This window comes from Letharia columbiana (assembly GCF_014066305.1).
Source record: "Letharia columbiana isolate WasteWater2 chromosome Unknown Sc0000069_s0, whole genome shotgun sequence".
In the NCBI taxonomy this organism is placed as follows: domain Eukaryota; kingdom Fungi; phylum Ascomycota; class Lecanoromycetes; order Lecanorales; family Parmeliaceae; genus Letharia; species Letharia columbiana.
In genome coordinates, this window is record NW_023501114.1 from 33,648 (window position 1) to 56,843 (window position 23,196).

The 23,196-nt window shown below is 48.7% G+C and overlaps 7 protein-coding genes across 7 annotated transcripts; 3 read left to right on the forward strand and 4 right to left on the reverse strand.

Annotated features, from left to right (window-relative positions):
- Positions 1-244: 244 nt before the first annotated feature.
- Positions 245-1,227, reverse strand: HO173_011844 (uncharacterized protein; the record flags this gene model as incomplete). Its single annotated transcript, XM_037313721.1, has 2 exons — positions 245-839; positions 1,112-1,227. 2 exons carry the CDS (start codon positions 1,225-1,227, stop codon positions 245-247), a joined length of 711 nt encoding a protein of 236 aa, XP_037159357.1.
- A 265-nt stretch (positions 1,228-1,492) lies between these two features.
- On the reverse strand, positions 1,493-2,731 carry HO173_011845 (uncharacterized protein; the record flags this gene model as incomplete). Its single annotated transcript, XM_037313722.1, has 5 exons — positions 1,493-2,038; positions 2,095-2,290; positions 2,344-2,415; positions 2,468-2,541; positions 2,600-2,731. 5 exons carry the CDS (start codon positions 2,729-2,731, stop codon positions 1,493-1,495), a joined length of 1,020 nt encoding a protein of 339 aa, XP_037159358.1.
- A 944-nt stretch (positions 2,732-3,675) lies between these two features.
- On the forward strand, positions 3,676-4,048 carry HO173_011846 (uncharacterized protein; the record flags this gene model as incomplete). Its single annotated transcript, XM_037313723.1, has 2 exons — positions 3,676-3,919; positions 3,972-4,048. 2 exons carry the CDS (start codon positions 3,676-3,678, stop codon positions 4,046-4,048), a joined length of 321 nt encoding a protein of 106 aa, XP_037159359.1.
- Positions 4,049-4,836: 788 nt separating this feature from the next.
- HO173_011847 (uncharacterized protein) lies at positions 4,837-5,381 on the forward strand (the record flags this gene model as incomplete). Its single annotated transcript, XM_037313724.1, has 2 exons — positions 4,837-5,221; positions 5,281-5,381. 2 exons carry the CDS (start codon positions 4,837-4,839, stop codon positions 5,379-5,381), a joined length of 486 nt encoding a protein of 161 aa, XP_037159360.1.
- A 1,535-nt stretch (positions 5,382-6,916) lies between these two features.
- Positions 6,917-7,661, forward strand: HO173_011848 (uncharacterized protein; the record flags this gene model as incomplete). The annotated part of the gene is made up of 3 exons (XM_037313725.1): positions 6,917-6,964; positions 7,014-7,410; positions 7,513-7,661. The coding sequence occupies 3 exons, from the start codon at positions 6,917-6,919 to the stop codon at positions 7,659-7,661; spliced, it is 594 nt and encodes a 197-aa protein (XP_037159361.1).
- Positions 7,662-8,208: 547 nt separating this feature from the next.
- On the reverse strand, positions 8,209-10,391 carry HO173_011849 (uncharacterized protein; the record flags this gene model as incomplete). Its single annotated transcript, XM_037313726.1, has 2 exons — positions 8,209-9,905; positions 9,962-10,391. 2 exons carry the CDS (start codon positions 10,389-10,391, stop codon positions 8,209-8,211), a joined length of 2,127 nt encoding a protein of 708 aa, XP_037159362.1.
- Positions 10,392-13,148: 2,757 nt separating this feature from the next.
- HO173_011850 (uncharacterized protein) lies at positions 13,149-15,220 on the reverse strand (the record flags this gene model as incomplete). The annotated part of the gene is made up of 2 exons (XM_037313727.1): positions 13,149-14,803; positions 14,857-15,220. The coding sequence occupies 2 exons, from the start codon at positions 15,218-15,220 to the stop codon at positions 13,149-13,151; spliced, it is 2,019 nt and encodes a 672-aa protein (XP_037159363.1).
- Between the last annotated feature and the right edge of the window lie 7,976 nt (positions 15,221-23,196).

The window sequence follows — 23,196 nt, forward strand, 5'->3', positions numbered from 1 at the left end:
TATGCGCCAAAGTGGTCAGTATGGGTTGAAAAGTAATGCGAGTCCAAAGATCGAAGACCTTGTTGCTCACCTCCAACCAGATACATCTGCTTCACAGCATGAAACATCATTGACAATTATTTTCATTTCGCATACGCTCCTCACCCCTCATGAGACGCTAAGAGATATCTAGACCCAGATTCATATCGACTTTAGTATTGATGTCATAGTGAGACTCGAAAGAAGCATGCATTTGTATCAATGATTATACCTTGTGACGTGAAAATGGAGAACTATTTTGGGTCGCAAACATAGCATCGCCATTTCCCACATTGTGCTGATTCTGATATTTAAGGAGGGTTGATACAAGAGGGGTTGCATTCGTGAGGCTCAAGATGGGAGTAGCCTGCCGTTGATTGCCCCCATCGCACCATTTGGGGTTGTCGAGTTCGACTCGAGAGGGTTGGAGGATGTCCAGGAAGTATAAGGTTTGGTTGTGGTCGGAACCGATCGTTGCCGCCATTCCTCGTGAACCTCCGAGTAGTATTCCCACAAGAGTCTTGCATTTTCGTGGTTGCATGCCTTTCGGACACCCCATAATCGCCCCGAGGTAGTAAATGGTTCCGGTAAGACTTGTATGATTTGGGACAGCCCAGGGGCGTCCGGACTGTTCCATGTGCGAAGCCGAAGAAGTCATCATGCCATGATCAGCGGTCGAAATTCCGCTCGAATCGAAAAGTATCGGCGCAATAGTCTGAGTCACTGGGCTTTGCTGAGGGGTGGCTATACCATGGTGCGATACTCCGGTGGCATGGGCGGTCTCAGCTTCCCAGCAATGGCTACAATCATATGTGCTGTCACTGAAAGCTGCTTAGGCGGGAGCGTCTGCTGGCTCGTTGCTCATTTTAAGTCTAAAATGTATGCTTCTGATCACAGACGAGTCTCAGACGAACAGAGAGTTCATCAAGCCAGAAGAATCTGCCGGTATGCGTTGTCACGACTCGTCCACTCCAGGCTATAGCAGTAAGCCTCGAATCGCGTTGAGTTGCCAATTGCGAACATGCTGAAAGAGTCTGTAGTGAGCAGTCTCGACATAATTCAATTGCTCGATGAGGGAGTGAGAATGAGAAACGCAGGAATCGCAAGGGAAATGGTTTTCGTTGGCGTTGTCTTTTCCATAATGGGAAAATCCAGCATCGCGAGAAACGTGATGGGTCCAGAATCTTGGCCTCCCGTCATCCCTGCCATCTCGAAACACTTAATCTACCAATATATAGAAATTCCACGGAATTCAGGAACGACATAACTCATCCACCCTGATTGTTTTAACAAGATGAATGATCAGATGAGATTTCTTCGTATAACTTCGCACGTCCAGTGAGTTATCGACACATGGAAGCGCTTTATGGGTGTCGCAGTGACTTGTGTTGGGATCTCGAAAGCTATAGAACGCGCACTTCGCATAGTCTGCTATAGACGTTACAGGCTCTTTTGGCTTGCGCCGAGATGACCCTTACAAGGGCTCGACTCGGTAGAGGAACGTATCAAGCTCTTGCGCAATTGAGTAAATATTATATATGAGCAATTGACCTGCAGCGTAGATGAAATCCGAATATGGATCTTCCAAATCTAGAGACAATCCTAGCCGATAAACATCATCACAGAGTTCGCGATAGGTCTTGTCCGATTTCCCAAGAGCATTGATGATTGGTTGATAAGTGAGGGCGAATGTTGTCGTATAATAATATCTACTTGTTGCTGTGGTCCCAAATTTTCCTCGAGTGCTTCGTGAGATGTATAGAACACGTCTGATAATGGATAAGATCGTCGTCGCATAGAAAACGTCCAGGAGCGTCGCCGGCTTCAATGGCTGAGCCATCCTCCCTGCAGTATCTTCCAAGGCCTTACGAAAGACATGATATCGTTCATGGCTATGGGACGGGGCAGGATCCCAGTGGCTGTCATGATTGCAAGCCAATGCGGTATGCCGCTTGTCGTCCTCACAGCACTCCATCAGACATATCCTCAGGCAGTCAAGACCTTCTTGGGCCATTTTTTCCTGTCGGTAATGTAAGCTCATGGACAAAGCGACCACTATTCTCCATGACGGGATACCTTCAGTCCACAAATTTTACTAAAGAAAAACGCCGCTCTAGCAACCTCCACGGCGGCCGGGACCAAATCCAGCCGGCAAAGGTATTTGAGGTTTTTCTCTAGAATGAGAAGCTCCTCCAAAGAGAGAAGAACATCATTTTGGGTTTTGATGGCTTCTCCTCCAGCGTCTGAATTCCCAAGTACCGGGTTGGCAGCCCTGATTTCCAAACTTAGTTTTTCAATCTCTCCAAAAATCATCCTGGAGCTTACACCGGAAGTTCAGAGCCAGATGGCGGTGGCTCAGGCTGATCGCGAATTATAGAATCAAGAGGCGTTGTCTGACTGGAATGAAATAAGCGGTTTTGCACATCTCCCACTCAGACGAAACACCCACAGCCTTGGCCTCCCTCCGATGCTTTTTTCCAAGGTCAATGACATTTTATCGTTCTTGATGTGGGTCAAGACATGCTGCATCAGAAGTTCAGCAAGACTTCCTTCAGCTTCTTGTGGTGCAGGGACAAATTACCTTTCTCAAAGCCGAAGCCGGTTTGTAGTCCTTGGTCGACGTGCAGAAACCACACTTAGATTCACATTTGGAGATGGATAAGGTGCCTGATCGCGGCCAGTCATGGGTGTGAGAAGGGATGCGGCAAGGCATCTCGACTGCACTCGGGAGAACAGTTGAAGATATGCGAGAATTGGAAGGAATCGCGTCGCACAGAATATCAGGCCCGCTCTAATCTCACGAAGCAGAGAAGAAATTGGAGAAGCTCTCCTAGGATCTTAAAGGGTGATCGTGAGTTGGCCTGATCACGGCTTGCAGATCACTGCGATGGTGCTTGAGAACGCTGGAGACCAAAAACTAGTTTTTACCCGACTTCCTTCCATCTGTGGTGCTTGAGAACGCTCGAGAGTGAAAACTAGTTTTCAATCGGTTTTCTTCCCTGCGGACGCCCACCATGCATTAGCGTAAATTCATTTGGGGTGCCTGAGAACGCTGGAGAGCAAAAACTAGTTTTTACCCGACTTTCATTCGTATCCATCTGTGGTGCTTGAGAACGCTTGAGAGTAAAACCTAGTTTTCAACCGGTTTTCTTCCCTGCGGCCGCTGGCAGTGCATTAGCGCAGATCCATCTACTAAGCACTCTAGAGTGTTTGGGTGAACTTCGACTGCAGTGCAGCCTTGGCACTGCAGCCTTATGCCCGTACTAGTATGCGCGGTTCACATGAAAGAAGAACTCTTCTGCTGCTGTATCTGGCGGATGCGATGGTGATCCTTACAAGCTGGCAAGTACCGGGATAAAACTAATTTTTCGAGTCCATGAGAGCATACGTGGGCGAGATTGAGGCTTACCTGGTCGGACACCGTCCAGTCATAGGTCCAGTTGCCGTCCGAGTAGAGGTATCGCAACTAGTTTTCGGATACCATTGAGTATATATACCATCTCAAATATCTTCCTTAATCGAAACCATCGGTTCGTCCGTTCCAGCCTTCTTTACAGTCACAACAAGCTTGGTCACTCGGCCAACTTTCCATCCCGCTCAGAATCCAAACCCATATCCTGCCGTGTATACAGAGAGAGTACGGCAGCAGCAAGCACCATGATATTCCCCATCGTCAACGGGATGCTGGCCCAAAAAACAACACAGCTACACGGAGCACTAGCCAGACGCAACACTTCTTTCTCCACAGCAACTCCTTTTCCATTCCCGACCAAGTCTCAATGGAGCCCCGGCGACATCAGTACTCTCGTCTTCGGCTGCATTGCTTCAGTCCTTGGAGTGCTTACCCTTTGGGCGACATTTTGGCTAGGTCGTCGACGCGCTTTGCGTGTGGTTGGAAACGGTATGTACTTCGACGGGAAACGTGACGAACTTACTAACCGTATTGCCGATAGACGAATGCCGTGAGTTTGGGGCCACGTTCGACAGCGATCCATCTCTCGAGCACGTCGTCCTTGAGCGAGGCCCATAGATTGTAGACTTCACAGATAACACGGAAGCGTCATGCAACCCTCAATGTGGTGAAGTTGGCAGCAGATGGATTATTTCTCAGGTGGTGTAGCATTAGAAACCCAATTTCCGCTCGCAATGCGGAAGGGCACGAATGATAGAGGCACAACGGAGGGGCAAATAGAGACCGGACTTGTTGCTTGAAATATGTAGCTACCTTATCAAGTGCAATCGGCCATGAATCTCCGCCGTGCTCATAGACTAACATCTTTTGTATTAGTTCGTTTTCTAAGTTCACACCATCCACAATAAGTAAGTCCACCGAACCCTCGAGGGTTTCATCTGTAAGCACAGCCACAACTGTCGGACAGCCACAACTGTCTGACAGCCACAACCGTCCGGCTAATCAGCCACAGCCGTCCGGTTGAGAATCTAGTTGAGCGAAGATTAGCCTGCAATTCAGCCACAGGGATTACTCGTAGATACGGGGGAAACTCCGGAAATGCCACCTACTCACCAGAAGTGTCCGCCCGGCATGACGGTCCCATGCATCTGGGCTCAATGCGGCCATCACTTGCCTTGTTTTTTGATGTAGCAGACTATCTTCAGCCACAGAGTCTAACATGCTGAGAGCTCGAGGCAAAATACGTCGCACAGCCAGTAAATCGCTCGGAGCGCGTGATCAGGCTACCGCAATGCCAGTATTAAAGTGGCCCGATAGTCCCACTCTTCGTGCTCCTCATCTCACTCTTTTCACACCCTAAATCAGATACGATCAAAAGAGGTGTTTCGAACCGCATCGATATCAACATGACCTACAAACAGCACACCATGTTCTTACTCTTCTGTCTCGTCGGATTGGGTCTCGCCCTACCTTTTCCTCCTTCCTCTCAAGCAAATCTCACCACCTCGACTTCAGCTTCCCTATTCTCCTCTTCCTATATTCAGACAGCCGGCACTGCGGCACCATCAGTCAGCCTAGCTCCGAGTCATCTATCAGCAGCTACCAAGTCAATCGCTACCAATCATACCATACCCTCACAACCAGCATTTCCCACACTAGGTCCGCCTCAATGGAGCGCTGGAGACATTAGCACTATTGTGTTTGGTTGCATCGCTTCGATCCTCGGAGTCCTCGCTTTGTGTCTGACGCTTTGGCTTCGTCGACGGGGTCCTGGATATTTGACAAGATATGGTATGTATTCTATGCTGGGCTTGAACTCCAGTGCTTCGCTGATTATCTTCTCGCCACAGACGTTGAAACCGGCATTGGCGTAGCACGCGATGATAGCGACCTGCCACTCGAAGACCTCGCGCGGGACACCGGCACCGACAGCGAAGTCGCCGCAACATAAAGACATCAAAGGGTCCCGGAGACATTTATGGACGAGGGGGGAAGAAGAGGATAGTGGCGTCTTTTGAATATCGGAGATGGATGCAGAAATCCTTCATCGAAGGAAGAAGAGACACCCAAACCGGGAAAATGAAGGTGATAGTAAATATGTAGCCCAACTAGCTTCCAGCACCACCATCGTTCGTGATATACGTCATAATGCGCTGCATAAAAATGCCAGCCAAACTTCTTCCGGAAGTAAGAATCAAACCCTGCCTCAAATTCGAAAGTTACTCGTAATCTTTGATCGAATCGCAGACTCTGCATTCAGATTTGCATTTGGACATCAACAAGGCGTCCGATCACGGTCACTCATGTGCGCGGAAAAGACTGTGACACGGTATCTGACCACGCTTCAAAAGCGCGATCAAATTGATGTTGCAAGATACATTGCGAAAAGAAACCGTGGGTGTTTTGCAGAGCGGACAACCCGGGCGCGCAAAGTGCTATGACGCAGCTATGAGCACTGCCATTGAGACGGCCAGTCAGAGCCTCACCGCTTCCTTAAGCTGATCATGGCTTACGACGTGCCATGGTTACTATCAGGATCATGATGAGACAACTGAGACACCTGAGACAATTGCATGTGTTGGTTGCAGGAGGAAGAAATAAACGTGGTCTCACCACTTAGATCGCTCATAAGCGAGCAGCCGAGTGGTGGGGCCAGCATTAGTCTTAAGTCAGTCCTCAACGTGCATTAGCGTACCGGCAGCAGATGGTGGGGCGGCAGAGTAGGTACGCAGTGATCTGGATCCTTGGCGGTACCTAGGTACTAGGTAGGACGTCCGCTGGAAACCGTCTGTTGATGACACTTGCGAGGATTCGAAGCTTTGGATGCGCCGTCTAAGTCCAACATATGCAGAGCCAAACCCAGAGAATTGCGGGCAATCGTACCCTCGTCTGCTAGTGGTATGCATCATGAGTATGGCGGCATCAGCAATCGTTAGCTGCCACCTCGTGGGGTGCGCAAGACGGCTTCCGCCCGGAGACGATCCGTTACCCACATTCTCATGTTTACCTAAATCCTTTCCGTGATGGCGCTGGACCAGGATACCCCTGGCTCGGAGCTTTTGGGTACATTGAAAGTTTGAGGCTTTGTTCGCCGTATCATCCTAGGTGGACGTTTTGGGTCAAAGCGCGCCACGGAGAAAAAGCGCACTAAGCCTTGTGTTGTGCAGACTGCTGCTCCCATGTCTGCAAGGGTCCCAATTTCTGACAACCAATCCTCATTACAGGCCGTCAAGCGAAATCAAGACTTCTCGAAGAAGCATAGTCTATAGACGTTGAGGCAAGGATCGACCATCGGCTAAATGCATGCCCCCTGCACTCCATGCTTCTCTTGAGACCCACCAGGCTGATCTTGCTGACGACCAATCAGCACCCCGTTTTTGGAATATGCGAACCGCAGCCCGTGGCACCGTACTCAAATGCCTTTTATTCAGATGTTAGGGTCGCGCTGGATGAAAGTCCAGTCGTAAATCCAGTTGCCCCTCGATCATGGCTGCAGCAGCTCCTTCTCGTCTGCTCTGCCATGCTTATATAGTTGTTCCCAGTCCCCTTCTTTCTCCGACATCTGAAAATCCATCTCGCCCAGCTTGACCTGCCTTTTGGTCTGCCACCCGTTTGCTTCCACAACCACAGAAGCTTCTCTCTTCGCCAAGCTCTGCGTATCTTCGTCCAGGCAAACTTCTTGAAGGACCATCCACCCCTCGCCAATCTTGCTGCAAGCACTGCCCCACAAGAGACGACGATGTTGCACGTCATCAACAGAATGCTGCCCGGCAACACGTCCCAGACCCCAGAGCCACCGCCCACATTCAACGCTTCTTCATCCACCATAACCTCCCTCAACTTCCAGCAAGGCTCGCAATGGGGCCCCAGCGGTATCGGCACGGTAGTCTTCGGCTGTGTTGCTTCGGTTCTCGGAATCCTTGCACTATGGATGATGTTCTGGCTTGGGCAGAGGGAACCTGCTCATGCCGTAAGACCTGGTATGCTCTTTGCCCTTTGCCCTTTGCTCTTTGCCCTTTGCCCTTTGCCCTTTCCCCTTTGCCCCTTGTTTCTGACGCTTGGCTAACAAGTGTGATCGGTAGATGAGAACATGGATCTACAGCATCGGCACGCAGACGCAGCGGCCTCGGATGACGACATGGCCCTTGGATATCTGCCTCATGATGGAGATGCGGACCCTGATGCGACGGAAGGGCATCGGACGGATGCGGGGGTTGACACGGAAGCATGAGGATGACGAGGGTGGCGGAGACCTTTGAACACGGGTCAAGATGAAGGAGGTTGTGAAAAGGTCAGGATGCGTGACACGTCGGGTTGAATATTCTAGTATTGGGACCTGCCCTCAGGCCATGTGGTCCTGTCATTTTAGAGCATGAATGATAGAAGCGGAAGATGCAGTGCTCATACAATAGGGGTAGAAGCAAGCAAGACATGAAAGACTTTTGTCGCTCTGTAAGAATTAAGTAAAGTGAGAAGGTCCACCAGGGACGGGAACTTATTATATAACAGTATTCAGGAGATGTCGTAGGAAATAGCGCCAGATGTCAGTGGCCTAGCTGCTTCGTTCGGCCTCGCTCAGCGATGGCGGTCATGTGGTCTCTGGGATCAATGGCGCCTCAGGTTCCTCTTCCTGACCAGGACATATGAACGGGAATTATTGAAGGGCCCGCCTGTAACGTAGAAGGAGTTAGTATTCATGCGTGGCAATGCGACCCCACAGCCTTGAAAGGTGCACTGATTACCTCTCACCACATGCATTCGCTTCCTGGTCGGCCGCATCAACGGCGCCTTTTCTCACTCCGTGTATGCCCCTCTTCACGCATAAAATACTGTATGTGATCGAGGTTAATATCCATGTCGGCCTCAGTGTCAATGTCGTAATGATCCTTGAGTTTGGTGCGTGAAGGCTGCTTTGTCGGTGTGGCAAGTAGTGAAGATGGGTCATTGCGACGAGGGAAGATGGTGACTGGGGTCAATGGCGATGCCGGGTAATTGAAACCTGAAGACGTGGGTTGGGTCGCAGCGATAGTGCGTGTCCTGTCCGCACTGGTATTCTGTTGGTGTCCAGATTGGCCCACGAGCGGCTTGGGGGATGAATAAGCATGCCAGTTCCCATCAGCCGTCAGGCTGCTTGAGACCGCCGTTTGGCCATCGCACGCATCCGAATGAGCAATGATTGAGCCATCACAGGGCACATGAGAAGGCAATTGTGGTGGCGCCCAGGCGTTGCTGCTACTTGAAGGAAGTCCAAGCTGCACGTCGCGCTCGGGCCGATCTGCCATCATCAATTCTCGCGACGAGTTATTCCGATATGCTGTAGGGTTGGCGTTTACCGCGCCTGGACTGAAATGGCTGGTTGCAATCGCACCCCATGCGGGATTCTGTGCTTGGAATGCGGTGTTCATCATCCCACCATTGTAGACTGAGCTTTGGTTCGGAGTAACGTGCATCTGTGCTAAGGTAGCTTGAGGCTGAATGATCGGCAGGTTATGATGGATGCTCAGATCCTGGTTGGAGAAGCCCGCAACAGCCATGGAATCAAGCTGGGTGTTTTGTATCCAGTCGTAGGTACTCTCGTTGAAAGCGGCTAATGCGAGATTGTTGGCCGTCTCTTCGCGTTTCTCTAATCTGAGTTGTAGACTCTTGGCCGTGGCGGGACTCCAGCGAAAGCCTGAACCAATGTATTGGGAATGTACTGCCAGTATGTTTCGCCATGACTCTTGGACCCCGGGTTGGAGCAGTAGACCCCGGATGACCTTATCGGAGTCCCACTCGCGGATATCTTGGTGTTTCTTATAGTGAGCACTGTCAATATGGTTCAATTGATCCGTATGTGAGTGGAAGCAAGTGATGCAGAATCCACAGGAGAAATATTTCTTGTCCAGTGTATCCCGCCATCCCTCGGCTAAAGCGGAGCCATCTGCAACGTCGTGAGTCTTGAGATGGCTGATGAGATGAGACTTCCTGGTGTAACTTCGGGTTACCAAGGTCTGGTTTGAGCAGCACGGTAGTATCTTGTGCGAGTCGTAGTGTCTTTCGTCTGGGTTCAAAACCCCACATAGCACACACTCTGGACCGTGTGCTGTATATCTCTCACGCCCCTGTGGCATGCATGGGTATCTCGTCTCATGCTCTTTCATATGTCTCTTCCATCCATCGCAGGTAGTAACACCCCGAGGATTTTCGCAGACAAAGCACCAATGGGTATGTGCGCCAGCGACAGGCAGTGAGGCAGTGGTCTCGTCGATCGAAGGCTCTCGAGAGAGATCAAGGAAAGTTCCTCTACTCCACGAACTGCGTTGTGTACTAGGACTGGTGCAACTGTCGTAAGGAGACACGGAGGGTCCGAAAGAGCTGGATGAGGACCTGGAAGTGTTTGAAGATCCTCGCCATGTATTGCGCGTCGATGTTACGGCGGCTCTCTGGACAGCGAGGTAGCTGCTATCATAGTAATTGTGAAGCGCATGGAAACTTCCTACGCCATGGCATTAGAGGATTGGCTTTATTTCTGACAGTGGGATGAATACTGACCGCTGCAGCGAACAGTATCAAGCCATACTGAAATGAGGTTATCGGTATAATCCTCCAACGCGGAAATTGCTTTTAGTTGCTGGGGCGAGAGGCAAGCAGGCTGGAACCAATTGTCGCCGCCCGGTCTGAAGGAACGAAACCCTGTGAGCCAGGCAAAGATGGTTTGGTTGTCATAGTCTTGAAGGGTTGAAAGAGCAGCTTGCTGAGCAGGCGAAGGGAAATCCGACGAGTTTTGTTCATTGCCAACTTCATCCCCACATGTGGTCGCCGATGCAGGTCGCTGATTGATCGTGTCCTGGTGCCCTCGGCGAGATTGCAGAGAATGTTGATAAGGGTGAGCGGGGCTGGCTAACGAGCTGCCTAATGAGGCATCGTGTTCTTGGAAGGAACGTGGGGGCGAAATTGGGGTGACGGAAGCATAATTCTCCATGTCCGATACTCAATGATCACTATTTCGAACGAGTGACAGACTTTGTGAAGCACCTCCAGGATGCAACGCAGTGCTAGAAATGAGTAAAAGAGACATAACGATGAATATATGTTCGCAGTGTGGATGACGGACGACGGTCATGTCAGCATGGTCTTTCTCGGAGGAAAATTGGCTTTCTTCGATCATCATCTTTTGGCTGCCACTAGGATTGTTTGGCAGGATGAAAATTACAGTCATTAGTGAGTTTCACATTGTGAAGCATACGACAGATTTCGCGCTTCCAGATCATAGGGTTTCTTGATGTTACTCGCATGAGCCACACACTATTGCAAGAAGCACACAATCCCGGTTCAAGAACGAAGATCCCAAAGCGGTCTCCAGCTGGAAGTTTATGTTGTGTACATGATCTCTCAGGGTTGATTTGTTGGGAGGTTGTCGCAATAATGGTGGTGAGTGGTGAGCCCTGCTCTTGTCCCTGGTCTACCGGAAGCTTGGCGGCCAATCCCTGTTGGCGGCGGCCACCTCGGGTATCTACATGAATAGATGGGGCGAACCTTCGCACGGGCTGCCCTGTCAAAGTTTGTTGGAATGACTTGCGGGTTGGGGGATACCACACAGCCGTGTCACGTACCTCGACATGTCGTCCACCCCCTAGCGAACATACAGATCTTTTCCTCTACCAGTACTTCACCGCTTGTTTCAATCCCTGTCTAGTGATAGATGGAGGTGGCCAATTCAATCTTCTAACTTTTGTTCCGAGTCTCGATTTCGACTCTATCTTCCGTGACTGTAAACTACCATCAGTATCATTTCTGTCACATGCGGTCTTGGATATTAATGCCAGCCCACCACAGTGCAATTTTTTGGGGAAGCTGCGCCAAGAAAGATTCACAAAGAAAACTTATCTTCATGTCGCTCATTTAAGGGAAGAGCTAAAGCCGCTGCCACGTGTCGTGCAAGGTTCAAAACGATGGCTGCCGAGCAGCGGGAAATTCAAATACACTCGTTCGGATCTGGCAGGCAAAACCTAGCTATCCTTGCACGCCCTGAGAGGACGAGGGATGAAGGATTGCGATCCCCGCGAAAATCATGGAGTTCTGTTGGACAAGGGCTCCTCGCAATCTAACGGTCAGCACTAAAACGGCTTGGAGCGCAGGACTTGGTATCCAAATTGGCCCCTCTCGCTCCATTGAGAAAGTCGAGAAAAATAGAAAAAATTCAAGCAGACCGCCTGATTTTGCGTCATTCCCGCTTAGAAGTAAATGCAGAGCAGCACATCCTGGAATCTCGCCGCTTGGGCCAGTAACACGTACGCGGCGTTGAGTAAACATACAAAATGACCATGGTCTGACTAGACTCTTTCTATACTTGAATAGCCATATTGGACTATTAGGATGAAAATAAGGCAGATCTAGGCACGAAACAGTGAGAATATTACCCTGGAACGAGTTGGGTAATATTTTTCCATCCTTGCTTGACTTGCCGGAATGACAAATCTCCTCACATTCACAGGGTACAGATTCTTCCACGTTGGTTGAACAATCTGCCCAAAGTGTAGGGATGGACTTGGTGCTGAACCGGGGGTGGTTTCGGGAACGCTATCAGCCGACATTGTAGGTAGCTGTACGTATTTTTGGTCTTCTAGAAGCCTTTCTGATTGGGTGGGCTGCACGATCCCTGTTCGCAGCGCCCAGTTTATGATGCACCACACCGCAACACCAAGTTCACCAACAGTTTTACAGACATGGTTGGGCGTTGCCTCTAATTGGACTCCAACTTCTCTGACCTTATCCGGAACCTTGACTCGATTGTTTGGAAGGATTTTATAAACGTCGATACCTTAGTGGTCCGTAGCGGAGCCTCACTTTCCCCCACCACACCATCCTCGGGAATAATGGGGTGGTCCACTTTCACCACTTTTGAGGACCCAGAGTGGCGGTAGGATTCTCTCTTGCGACGAGACAGCCCACTGTTTTCGGTAGCTGCCAACTGACAGCGAAATAGCACGCTTGCTTGTAGTTGCCACCTGTTTGCTGTTGCAATTTTAACTTAGTTGTGAAAATTTCGATGCGGAACCCGAGATGCATACTCACTACTCAGCCGAGGGTCATTTGTTGTTAGAGCCGCAACCCTCGGCTGGTCGATTATCATTCAATGGCGAGACGGCCTGCTGTCAAGGATCTCGCCAGAGGGCACAGAGTGCTGGACGTTGACGATGAAAAATGCTAAACTTACGGACTTGAATGCTTGTTAGTCAGTGGGGAAGGCGCTGCCGAGCGTTGTTATACTGTCAAGAACACCAAGGTCTGCGCGGATGCCTGGGCATACCCATCGTGGTAATCGAGGGAAACAGACGTGAAATGGTGGTATGCTGACTGGGCTGGCGGTACCCATGATTGTGTGAAGAAGATAGAAAATAGATTGTTAATGACCTCACTCAGCCCTACACTACTCGTATCTACCGGGGTATGGAATCTTCAAAATCCGGTAAATCCGGGGGTGGGGATACCGGGGGATACTCCCCGGAAAACTTCAATCCCAACCCACCCTGAACCGAAAATCTGGCGAGTTCCCCCACCCCGTTACGCGGCGTGGGCCCGAAGATTGCGGGCAGACTTTATTATACTACGATATAACTTTATCAGTATGCGACGTCGGACTCGTTTTATCTGGGTTATTGTCGAAGACTGTCAGTATATCGTTACAGTCATTCGAACGGTCATATCGGACATTGCTCACCGCCATCCAAGGCTATCTCTAGACATCATCATGCATAGATCTATTCGCTCGCATTCCACCCGGTGCGCCCTCATCATCGTGAATCCGTCGGTGTACATGTTCGAGATTGAAGCCTCGCGACGCCATCCCATCTTCATCAGATCTCTTCTGATATGCTCTCCTCCTCGTCTTATCTGTCGAAGAGCTCTCGCGAGCAACGGCCTCGGCGGGCGAGGATGCAGAGTCCCTCGGGCGTTTGAGGGTAGAACCAGTAGGTCCAAGTGCAGTATGCGGTTGAGGATTTGCAGACCAGTCAGACATCTCGTTACTCTTGTAATGGAACATTTTCTGGTCGCTGAAGGCAGGACTAGGGGTGATGTTGTAGCCATTCCAAGGGCCGTAGATTGACGGGTCGGCTGGGTAGAAAGTGTTGTCGTTGAACGGTGTCGTCGGCTGCGTGCTGTCCTTATCATCAGTATCCGAAGGTATTGGCTTCCATGCTGGACTGTGATCGAGCGCAGGGACAGTGTTGAAATTCGACGTATGGGCTCCATAGGAACTTTGATTCTCCAAAGTAGGTGCACTTGTAGAGATCTCAGGGGCTTGGTATTGTGGTGACGACCAGGGTGGGTACTGCACTGGTGTTTCACCTGATGCGACTGCGTGACCTTCAAATGGAGCCGAAAAGCCCTGACTGGTATGCTGATATGGTACTAGTAGGGTGTTCATGGTGGTAGCGGAAGCCATGGCATCATGTTGGGCGGGACACCACTCGTACTCGGCACTGTCATATGCCGCCTTGGCCAGAGATTGTGGGGTCTCTTTGCCCGCGACACCCATTTCGAGTCTGTACTGTAAGCCCTCACATCCAAGCTTATTCCATTTGGTTACTGAGGAGCGAAAGGGATCAAATGACTCCAGAAGACGTTGCCAAGCTCCTTGAATCTCGGGCTGGAGAAGAAGGCCTTGTATCACCATGGTGAAATCCCAGTCATTGATGCTTTGTCCGTTCTCGAAGTGTTTGGCGCCGATATGTTTGAGACGATCCTGAAGAGACGAGAATAGGTGAATACAAAAGCCACACGACCACGCGTTCTTAGAGGATTCGCATCGCCATTTTTCCGCAACGCAAATTCCATCCGTTGTACCGTGAACATCTTTTAGATGCCATACCATCTCATACCTTCTCTTGAATGAAGGACGGTCCTCTGCGATGACACATGGTGCAATGTTGTGTACCAGGTGATGGCTGTCGTCTTGATTGAGAGCACCACACAAAACGCACCTCCAACCGTCTTCTGTGATTTCGAAAAGTCCTTTAAGCATGCATACATACTTAGTCTCGTGTTCCTTCTCATGTTTCTTCCAGCCGTCGCTGTGTTGAAAGGAGTGATTGTCACAGACAGTGCACCAGTATGTGTGGTCTGTTTCCGTTGGCTTGACCAGTGCAAGTGTGCTATTTGTAGCAGCTCTTGAAAATGTCTGGCCTGGATCCAGGTGATTCTGGGCAGCTGCCAAGGCACTGTGTGGAATTTTGCTTAGGTGCGGAGATATCGCTTTGACCGGTTTGACAAGCGACCGGTGACTAGACGTATGGTCAGATCTGGGCGACGGTCGTCGGGTCTGGCGTGACGAGGCGGCAGCTGCAAACCTAGAGGCCGGAAGACCAAGGCTTGGTGGAGATGCTTGGTTTGCTATCAATGCTGTCAGTCGCGTAACATTCTTGGGACATTTGGCAAATAAGTACATGACTCGAGCCACTGTAAGAGGCATTCACGCGAGCAATATCTCAGAGTCGAAATTGCATGGATGACTTGGATCGGAAGACCGCCGGGGCCGTCCCGGTGTCTCAAGCCTGGCTCAGTTGATTGAGAAAGCCTATGCCACGCAATGATATCGCTGTTGTGATGGTCTTTCAATGTCGCGAGAGCTTTTTCTTGTTCTGGAGTGGGGTCGCGAGAAGAAGTATTCCTTATCAATGAATCCTTCGGGAAAACGAAGGTGGGTGGAGAATTGACCAAAGAGGAAGAAGATGTGTTCTGGACCGTTGCTGTGCTTAGTGGCTGCAGATGGGCGTCGGACCTCACAAACTCCGAGGCTGGAGTACCCATCCTTTTTGACCAGACATTGAAGGATGAAAGCGAAAGAATAGCAGCACCAGATGTTATTTAAATTCGAAAAGAGTGGGCAACGAATGAAATGAAAAATTCCGAAAGAAAATTGAAAAGACTAACTACTCATCTCATGTCTCAAACATTTTCCTCTGTCCGTCATACCGTTGAACAGCCATTAGAAACCCTGGCTGCCAGATCCACCGCTAACTTATCATAGCTTTACCTCGCTAACTTAACTTTGGTCCGGTCGCGGGCGCTCCCAAAGTTTCCGTGGTCGGAGAAGGCGGTGTCCTAGAACTCCAGAACAAAGAATGCTTGGGCGCAAGTATTGCTTCAAGTTGATGGGATAGCTCGGGAACCTCGTCTGTCTTCATAGCCCTAAATTTACAGCTTTCGCAGCTTGACTACTCCCTTTTTTTTCAGATGCATCGCGTCTTTGGGCAGCAGCAGAATGGATCGATGATGCAACATATCAGTACCTGCAGCAGATCCTCGCGTTAGATCTGACTGTGGGGGTTCATACCTGCTGGTCTTCCAGGCGGGTCAGGAAATGCCGGCGACTCGGGAGCGCTTTCCTGCAGAATAGCCAAGCAGAGTGGGCCATGTTCTCTGCAATGATCCGCTGCCTCAAAGAACCGAAAGACAAATGCTTGCATTAGCGCATGTTACTCTGCCTCTTGTTTGCATGATGCCCAAAGCCTAAGGTAATAGCCGGATTCTAATGCCGCTGGACCATAGAAACCTTGGCGTTCTGAGAGAAAAAGCGACAGCCTCTTAGCATCGGACCGTATGTGAGCCAGATAAAAGGGCGAATTTTTTGCGCGAGCGATAAGAGGAGGAAGAAGCGAGGCGGTAAACGACGAGTCCACCGAAACCCATTGGTAGAAATTCCATGAGGGGTAGCGAGTTGCGGTCAAGATTTGTAGGCGTTATTTTGGGCTGCCAAGGCTGTCACCAGTCAACCACATTAAGTATTGTACATTTCCACCCTCAAACATCGTACAGACCCTGCTTTTACATTCGAGACCATCTCCATACACCCCTAAGAGTTGTATTTAGCTGACAACGCTGTTTAGAAAAGATGACCGACCTACAAATTCCCCGGTTTCGTTTCGATTTTCAGGCTTGCCGTCCGAGGATTAGTTCCCCCCCGAAAATATTTAGAAAGGTGTGGAGGGGTTGTCTGGGGTACCCCCCCTCCTAGCGATATGAAGAGACGACCAGAGACGCGCTGATTAACATCCCAGATCCCGGGCCAGCGATTCGCCCAGCAACTCCATTTCACTTTCTGACCGGTTTTCAACGCTCCAGTCTCCCTTGGACTCCAAATTCCGCTTGTGTGACTATCTTGTACTAGGATGTAAACGCAAGCTCGGAGAACATTTCCTGCTGGAAGGAGGTTTAGGGAGCCGAAGAGTGGTACATAAGATGTTGCACAACCAGTCCACGTACCCACGGCCAACGTCGTCACCGCCAAAGCGACGGCCAACGACACACGGAAAACTCTGTTCGTCCAAAGGGCCACTGAACGTAAATGCGTTCTCTGCTCTTTCCGTTCTTCTCCTTTTTGTTTTCAAAGCATCCAGCTTGAACCCTCAATCTTCAAAGTACAATTTTCTCCACCGTGGGAAAACCGCTTCTTTTCAACGCCTCCATCTCTCCCATCCCTGATACTTAGTACCCATGATGAACATCCCAAGTCGTCATTTTTAAGATACTGGTTGTCGTAAGTTACGCCTCACGCCACCCACCGAGCTAAATACCGAATCATATCCCAAAACTATGAATCCTTACTGATTCATACCCCTACATCAAAGTTTAAGGCATGATTTAGTAGTTTACCATTACTTAGGGTATAATTTGATAATTTGTTATTTATGGTAAAATCGTAAAGAAGAGGAGAGGATCCGCGACCTAGGTTATCCGATTATAGAACTAAAAAGATTTCTCCGATCGCATTTAATACGTAATCTATCAGCTTAGATATGTTAGACGAAAGTCGAGTAAGCTAAATTTAGCCTCTTAGTCTATCTATACCTAGCCTACGAGTATAGCTCTCATATATACTTCTAATTTCACTTTTAATAGTCTATATAGATATAGATATTTAAATTTTACTCTTAATAAATAATATAGATATAAACACCTAGCTATAGTGCATCTATTTATTCTATAAGTAGACTATTCAAGTAGATCACCATGACAAGTTTAATAAATTATCGAATCATACTCTAAGCAATGGCGAATTATCGAATTATATCCCTAGGGGTTATGATTCAGTTATTGGAAAGCTTGCTTTCTCATTACTCAAGAATAAAATCACTTCTGTGCCAAGCCTCGCTGTGAGATCATTCTGGGAAACTCTTACCTTATTGGGAAGTAACTAAGGATTTAGTAGATCTTGGCTAAGAACATCAATTTCTTCTCTGATTTTCTCTATTTCTTGTCTCAATTAATTTTAGATTTTGGCCTCGCATCCTCTGCAGCTCGACGTACTGTAAATCGGTATTAAAAGAATTATCAAAAACAAAATACCGAGCGCGCTCTCTTATAGTTACACTCTTAAAATCAGCTACGATCTTAGAGAAAAGCTTAAAGTCGATAGTAACGTCGATTACCTTCGTGCGATATCGCATTATAATCTCAACCTCAGCCTACGATATCTCAAAATCTTCTCTAAACTACTCTCGAAGGTATTAATTCTATACGTATTATCGAGACGTAAATAAATATCTTTAAGCTCGGTACTTCAGACCCCGATATCAAACGCCCTATATTCGATGTTTATAATATATATCTACGAAAAAATCAAGGTCTCGGCGCTCTGAAACGCGCTTACGGAAAAGTCGAAATAAGTCGTTTTTATCTTCAACGAGAGGTTGCCGAGGATTTATATAATGATCTCGTATATTAAATACGTCTTTAAGAAGAGCGATTCTTATAAGAGTCTATTAGTATCGAATTATAAGACGCCTTAGATTACGTATTTTATATTATGGAAGATTAGTATATAGCGGCCGGTTAGCCTCAAATTAAGGATAAACTTAAGACTTTGTTATGTACGGCGATTCGATATAGAGATCTTAAGGCTATTTATAAGCAACTTCGGTTTATAATTAATAATCGTTGTAAGGAATTTCTTTAGGGGGATTATAGTTATGATCTTGACGAAGCGGACGACCTTATACCGATCTCAAAATGGGCTTTATGTAAATAATTTCGAGCTTGCGAGGACGGCCCCTCCGGCAGGAGCCCCGGAGGAGTCGGAGAGCCCCCGGAGGGTAGGGGGTTTAGGGGGTCTCCCTTAATAGAATTGGTATTATGCAGTAGTAATCTTCTCAGTCTTCTCAGTCTTCTCAGTCTTCTCAGTCTTCTCACATCCTCGGCAAGTTTTCCACTACTGGGTAGCCCCGCGCCCCAGCACATATTTAGGGGTATGGTTCGGTAAGGATTTATAGTTTTAGGGTATGATTTAGTAATTAGCCCGCCACCCACCCGCTCGCCATGTCCTCGAACCTGACCCCGAAAGCATGCGCGGGAACCACTCAGTCACTGGCTCTCAACACGTCGCCGCCGTTCATCAAGATACTCACTCGACCCCTCCTACGCGCACGAAGCGTTCACGAACCAATCAGACTCCAGCAAACCCGACAACAGCACCAAGACCACCACCGCTCTTCCCATCCAGCACCCATCTCCGACCATACCCTCCTAAATCCCGGCTCTCGAGAACACCATCCCCCCATCTTTCGCACCATCATTCTCCTCACACTCTCTAACGTCAACATTGCATCGAAGATCCACAGTCAGTGGCCAACCCTGCCTTTGAGCAACCTGGGCTTGATACAACGGTCATCGCTTCACAGCCCTCCAGGTCAGACAGCATCCTTGGAGACATCATGATCAGCCTGCCGATCGTGGCTGGCCGGCGTAGAAGAATTGCAAACATGCGTTCTGTATAGGGTAAGCGATCACCTTGCGGAGATAGTTTTGAAGATCGATGGGCGCCTAGAAGTAGAAGATCGACGACTCTCCGAGTCTAGAGTTTCCACTCTGGACAACCAGCCTCTTGCACTTCTTGCTCCATATTGTCCCGTTCCTCCAGTTTCGGATCCTCGGCCGCGTGGTTGGGAAGCGGAAGATAACCGTTGACGTCGTCGTGGGTCCCCATGCACGAGTTCTGCCATAGTTGGTGTCATGTTTCGTGCGCCTCATACCTGCCTTTGACGTATCGCATCCAGATATAGGTGTCATGTAACGCAGGGTCTGCAGTCACGACTTGTGTCTTGTGGACACGTTCGCAGTCCTTGATAGATGACGCAGAGACCCTAATCCCACATTCCGCTGTCCGGCAAAGCGATCCATCCGGTGAGAGCTATCCTCTATTCGCATAACCCAAAGAACGACGATATATCTATATGGCATACTATCGGTGTAGTAACAAACAACCGTCATCGTGCCCACAGATCTTGGCGCTGGAACACTTAAACCGATATCACTTTATCACCTACTTTGATACTTTAAGGTCGGCAGGGGGGTTTTACTAATCATACCTGGAGAGTCTTAGCAAAATTGTAGGCGGGGAATATTTCGACCCGCATTGACAAGGCTTAGGGTATAAGTAGCTATAGTGTAAAATAATATCGTATTTTACAGAGATCCTAGGAGTATTTTTAAAAATTAGAAGAATTTTCGCTCAGGATATCCCTAAATCAGGAGATCTTCTCAGTCCTACCACTAATGACTAAGCCGTATTTTACACTTTGACGTAATACTGCTTTACAGCCTACACCCCATCCCATCACACCCCATCCCCTCACACCCCGTCCCATCACACCCCGTCCCATCACATCCCACCACCCCCCGTAAGACCTCGAGAATATCATTCCTGCGAGAACTTTAGCTAAATCGCTTGAATCTGAAGTCAGAAATTAAAAAGCGTGGATGTAATTTACAGTAGCCAGATCCCGAAAACGAGGCTTGGCATTCGTATTTACGGAAATAATTATAGAAGACTCGCTTTCTCAGGAGACTCCCGGGAGGAGTCTTAAACCACGATATCATGAGATTGAAAAATAATTGATATAAAAAGATTCTTCAAGAGGATTTTAGGGTAGATACGTTGAATCTTGTAATAAATCTTTATTTGTAAATGATACTTATGGTATTCTTGTTACCTAACTAGCCTACATAGACCATTACGAAAAACCCTCTGCCGACCTTAATGTACTCAAATAACTAGCGCTTTGGAGAAGTTCCATACGGCGCGACTTTAAAAAAAACCGAAAGCTCGAAACTTTGTCATCAAATTCTTCTTCGATAGACCTCTCGTTGCGAAGCCAAGTTGAAGAGCGGTGACCTTCCGTTAAATACTACCCCGATAGTACAACGGGTACGCACGCAAAGTCCTAGACAGCGCTAGCGGCAACCCTAACCCCACCTACCTTCGGAAGGCGGCCCGGTAGCGGGGAGGTCCACCACTAACTCCAAGGTACCCCACCTATTTCTGGGGAGCGCCTAGGTTGAACTCTACATAGGCCAAGGCATTAGGCCTAGAAACTAGTGATGTGATTTTGACTTTGCAGTAATTACACTTTACAGTAATTACAAGTGTAATTACTGTAAGACACATGAGCCTGACGGTCACGCTAGTAGGGCACTAGTAGGTACTTAATATTTGGCCTGAAAGCCTCCTATTGGGAGGTACCATTTCCGAATAATGTAGTTGCTACGAGATTTCTGCCATGGCGTATTCAAGAAATGAGGCTATACACATCTGAGGTACGTGTCACACGTAATGGGACGTCTTCCAATGCCTCGCCCGCCTCAATATCGGACTCATCGTCGCCAGCCAGCATACCTGTAGGCTCCGGTGCAGGTAGATAATCTTCCTCCAGATCCACCTCTCTATTATCGTCCAACACCAGCCATGATTCCTCTGTAGCCATGGTGTTTTTCTTCTTTCTGGGGGCCTCCTCATCCTCCACTCTTGCGTCATGCTTGTAGCGTAAAACCCGGGCGTTAATGTAGAGGAATTGAAGCTTGTTCATTCGCTCAGGGAGAGTGCGATTCCGAGCCTTGTTATGTAGGAGGTTTTGAATGGAAAATGCTCGCTCTGAAGCAACTGAATTAGCTGGAGTTTTGAACAGTCTCAAGGCCAAAGTAGCGAGTTTTGGAGCTATCGTTTGGGCACGTAACCAGAAGAGAACGCAGTGACTTTTATCCTTCCAGCATGGTGCGTTAGCAGTAAAGACCCCCGTCCGATGCTTGAATTGATAGAAGGTCTCACGAACTTGTTGTTGTTCAGCCTCAGTACCAGGAATATGAGTATCAAGGAAGTCAAGGACGTGACTTTGTTCGCTGTCAGACAGCCCCTCACTGATATGAGCTGGATCTAGGTGAAATGCCGCGTAATGGATTGGTAGCACCTGCTTTTTGAACTGAGTATGCCAGACTGCTTTTAGCCATTCCCCTTTGGTGTTTTGATGAGGCTCAAAAATACGTCGTACATGAGAGGCTTGTCGAAAGGAAGAATGATTGTAGAGGCGGCGAAGATGAGATTCAATGGTCCTCCACCTCTTTAATACATAGCCCAAATGTGCATGCCCTGATTCTGACATAATCTGTTGCTCATGTATAACGCCGAAGATCTCTTTCAAATCCTCCAACTCAGCCCAAAATGTAGGGTCCTCCAGTAGCCTGTTGACACTTTGGGCCTTTGCTGTTGATTTGTCTATACGGTCATCAAGTGTGTAACGACGTAGGGCTGCTTTGCTTCGTAGAAGAGAGTTAATCAGACGATACTGAGTACCCCACCGCGTAATGCATGAGAGTGTAAGGGCGTAGACTCGTTCACCGGGGTTTTCTTTCCTCATGCAGTCACGGAGCACAGCTAGCATTTTATCAGCCTTCCAGAAATAGACCGCGATAGACTGAGCGGATTTGAAGACTCTATCGAACCATTCTAGCTCCGAAACGTGACGCATAAGTAGCTGAATACCATGACTGTCACATGGAACAAATAAACAGTGCTCCCAGCCAGGCATCTTTCGTAATTCGGCCCACATGGTACGCATTTTTGCCTCGGTGTCTGTAGCCAGGGAATTGACGCGTGCAACATGGCCTCCGGTCCAAAATAACACTCTTTCATGAATGTGCTCAGCCAATTCCAGGCCGCCATGACGTAGGGCCGGTATATCAACAGACTCCAGATAAAGAGCTCCCATTTCGGTCTGCACCGAAAGATTGGTCATGCGGTTATGATTGATGTTGGAAGAGCCGTCAGTGACGAAATTTAGGTGGTTACTGTCGTTAAGATACTGCACTACCAGCTTCTTAAGATCCTCGTATGCGTGATCCAAAAGCTCCTCTGAAAAGGCCTTTCTGCTGGGAAGTTTGTAGGCCGGATTCAGCCGTGTAATAAAGGCTCTCAAATAGTACTCGTCGTATGTACTCAATGGTCTTCCTCCAACATAGACAGCTAATGCAGCTAGCTCATGAAGTCTTTGAGTTTCTTCGGGGGACAGCTTGCTGTGACCGGTGATTTTGGACTGTCTGTCCTGCTTTCCAAAAAAGGATGTGTAGATTTCCTCCTCTTCCTGAGCGAGACCATTGTTTTGCCGCCACTTGATGACAATATGAGAGTCGTTATTAACAGGGTTCTCGAGGTAGGGACGGCAGGACTCCAAGTGCTTCTTCATGCGTGTGCCATTGACGGCAAGATTCGAATATTTGGTGCAAAATTTGCAGCTGGTAAGCATAGCCGAAGCCCCTAAGGGAGGACGAGACTCGATGAAGGCATTCCAGACCGTCTGGTCTCTTGTATTGCTTGGTCCATGGCGAGGCATGCTTGGTAGAAGGCTTAATGGTGAAAGGATGACTGTAAAAAGGTGGATTTGAATAGAGAAGGCAAAATTTCTCCGCAGAGAATTGCCAAGACCATGGATTTGACCAATCAGAAGGCTTACATAAGG